The sequence below is a fragment of the Kogia breviceps genome, chromosome X (assembly GCF_026419965.1).
Source record: "Kogia breviceps isolate mKogBre1 chromosome X, mKogBre1 haplotype 1, whole genome shotgun sequence".
Lineage (NCBI taxonomy): Eukaryota > Metazoa > Chordata > Mammalia > Artiodactyla > Physeteridae > Kogia > Kogia breviceps.
In genome coordinates, this window is record NC_081330.1 from 113,454,535 (window position 1) to 113,457,784 (window position 3,250).

Genomic DNA, 3,250 nt, shown 5'->3' on the forward strand with positions numbered 1-3,250 from the left:
CAGGGAAATTCAAATCAAAACCACAATAGTATGCCACTTCACACCTGTTAAAATAGCTATTATCAAAAAAGACAAAAGATAACAAGTGTTGGCAAGGATTTGGAGAAAAAAAGAACTCTTGTACACTGCTGGTCAGGATGTAAATTGATACAGCCACTATTGAAAACAGTATGGAGGTTCCTCAAAAACTTTAAATTGTTAACTACAGGGCCAGTAAGAACAAGTGCCTTACAAAAGGTGGTGAAACGGGAGCCAAGAAGAAAGTAGTTTACCCATTATCTAAGAAAGATTGCTATGATGTGAAAGCACCAGCTATGTTCAATAGAAGAAATATTGGGAAAACACTAGTCACAAGAACTCAAGGAACCAAAATTGCATCTGATGGCCTCAAGGGTCATGTGTTTGAAGTGAGCCCTGCTGATCTACAGAATGATGAAGCTGCATTTAGAAAATTCAAGTTTATTACTGAGGATGTTCAGGGTAAAAACTGCCTGACTAATTTCCATGGCATAGATCTTACCCGTGACAAAATGTGCTCCACAGTCAAAAAATGGCAGACCATGTTTGAAGCTCACGTTGATGTCAAGACTACCGATGGGTATTTGCTTCGTCTATTCTGTGTGGGTTTTACTAAAAAGCACAACAATCAGATTCAGAAGACTTCTTATGCCCAGCGCCAGCAAGTCCGCCAGATGTGCAAGAAGATGAGGGAAATCATGACCCGAGAGGTGCAGACAAATGACGTGAAAGAAGTGGTCAATAAACTGATTCCAGACAGCATTGGAAAAGACATAGAAAAGGCCTGCGAATCTATTTATCCACTCCATGATGTCTTTGTTAGAAAAGTAAAAATGCTGAAGAAGCCCAAGTTTGAACTGGGAAAACTCATGGAGCTACATGGTGAAGGTAGTAGTTCTGGAAAAGCTACTGGGGATGAGACAGGTCCTAAAGTTGAATGAGCTGATGGATATGAGCCACCAGTCCAAGAATCTGTTTAAAAATCAGACTTTTAATGGTGACAAGTAAAAGACCTTATTTGTGATTTTTTAAAAAATTGTAACTACCATATGATCCAGCAATCCCACTTTTTTTTTTTAAATTTGCGCCACATGACATGTGGGATCTCAGTTCCCTGCAGTGGAAGCACAGAGTCTTAACCACTGGACCACCAGGGAAGTCCCCACTTCTGAGTATATATCCAAAGGAAATTAAATCAGTATCTTGAAGAGATATCTGCATTCTTATATTCATTGCAGCACTATTCACAGTAGCCAAGACATGGAAACAACTTAAGTGTCAACAGATGAATGGCTAAAGCAAATGTGATATATATATGAATACTACAATGGAATATTGCTCAGCCTTTAAAAAGAAAGAAATCTTACCATTTATAGCAACATGGCTGATCCTGGAAGACATTATGATAAGTGACATAAACCAGACACAGAAAGACACATACTATATGATCCCACTTATACGTGAAAGCTTAAAAAGTCAAACTCATAAAAACAGAGAGTAGAATGGTGGTTGCCAGGGGCTGTGGAGAGGGGGAAATGGAGAGTTTCTATTCAAAGGGTATTAAGTTTCAGCTATATAAAATGAGTAAGTTCTAGAGATCTGCTGTATAACACCATGCCCATAGTTAACAATATCATATTGTACACTTTGAAATTAAGGACAATGTGGAGTTGAATTCCAACCCTTGACAGACAAGTAGTATGAATGAGAAATAAGCCCTTGTTATATAAAGTTTTTTGAAAATCGAGGGAAAAAGAGACCAAAAACTCGATGTGAAAAAAATGAGCAAAATATTATATTAAAATGGCCCTAAAATATATGACAAGATGTTTAACTCCACTCAAACTGAAAGAAAAGTAAATTAAATCTACACTATCTCTCACCTAGCAAATCAACCAAACCAAATTAAACCAAAACCATTCTGTAACACATTCTGTAGAGGTTGTAGGGAAACACACCCTCTCATTTTCCCAAGGCTGGGATACTTTTAATCTCTTGGGTATCAACTCTGATGTCACCTTTTCACAGTAACTTTCCTTGATGACCCAATCCAAAGAATCTGAAAATGTCTTAATTTGTTTATTATTTCTTTCCCCTAACCCAGAAAATAAGCTCACCGGAGGAATGTATCTTAACAGTCTTTAAATGCGGCATCTCCATAATAAATATTCAACAATTATACAATGCATGAATGAATGAATGATAGATATGAAAAGGTTAAGAAAAAACTCTTTAGAGAATAAAAAAAACATGTCTAAGGTATGACAACTTTAGAATAGAAGACAGTATTTATGAATTCTAAAAATATGGATTCTCTTAGAATTCTAAGGGCAGTTTGATTTATCAGCATTCCTTAAAATATGAAAATGTAGCAGGAGTGAAATTCTACTCTCTATAGGTTACCTTTACATTCCTATTTAAAGTTACAATTACTTTTTCTCACAAAGTGGTCATGATGTAATTATAAGCCTCAATAAGCACGTATCATTGCATCTTTAGAAAACATATAGCAAACTTATCTCTAGGTGGTGAAATTATAGATTTTTGTTTTCTGTTTTCTTTGGGATTTTTGGCATTGAGGATGAATTATTTTTTGTAATTAGAAAAAGGCAATAAATGTTACATTTTAAAGGGAAAAAAAGAAGTATAGATCAGGAAGGAGCAAGAATGATTTTTTTATTTTTGGTTGCATTCAGTCTTCATTGCTGTGTGTGGGCTTTCTCTAGTTGCAGCAAGTGAGGGCTACTCTTCATTGTGGTGCGTGGGCTTCTCATTGCGTTGGCTTCTCTTGTTGCAGAGCACGGGCTCTAGGTGCACGGGCTTCAGTAGTTGTGGCTCACAGGCTGTAGAGCGCAGGCTCAGTAGTTGTGGCACACGGGCTTTGTTGCTCCGAAGCATGTAGGATCTTCCTGGACCAGGGCTCAAACCCGTGTCCCCTGCATTGGCAGGTGAATTCTTAACCACTCTGCCACCAGGGAAGTCCCAAGAATGATTTTTCTATGTGAATACATTTCATCCCCAACAGTCTACCAGCCCAAGCAGCATAATTGGGAAGAAAAGCCCAAGTGTTTGCCTTTCAGCTGCTCAATTCAACACAGGGAGTGGGTTTCGTTGTTGTTTTTCATGTTTTCTCCCAAATGCTGAGACCAGTGTTCCCAAACCTTAAAAAATATATTTATGTAGGTGAATCATGCCAACCTAAATCTGGTTGGACAAGGGCATCAAACTGCAT

General features: G+C 37.7%; 1 protein-coding gene across 1 annotated transcript; it reads left to right on the top strand.

Moving 5' to 3' along the window:
- Window positions 1–259: 259 nt before the first annotated feature.
- On the top strand, window positions 260–972 carry LOC131748520 (small ribosomal subunit protein eS1-like). Its single transcript, XM_059050650.2, has one exon. It carries the CDS (start codon window positions 315–317, stop codon window positions 957–959), a length of 645 nt encoding a protein of 214 aa, XP_058906633.1. The 5' UTR covers window positions 260–314; the 3' UTR covers window positions 960–972.
- The last annotated feature ends 2,278 nt before the right edge of the window (window positions 973–3,250 follow it).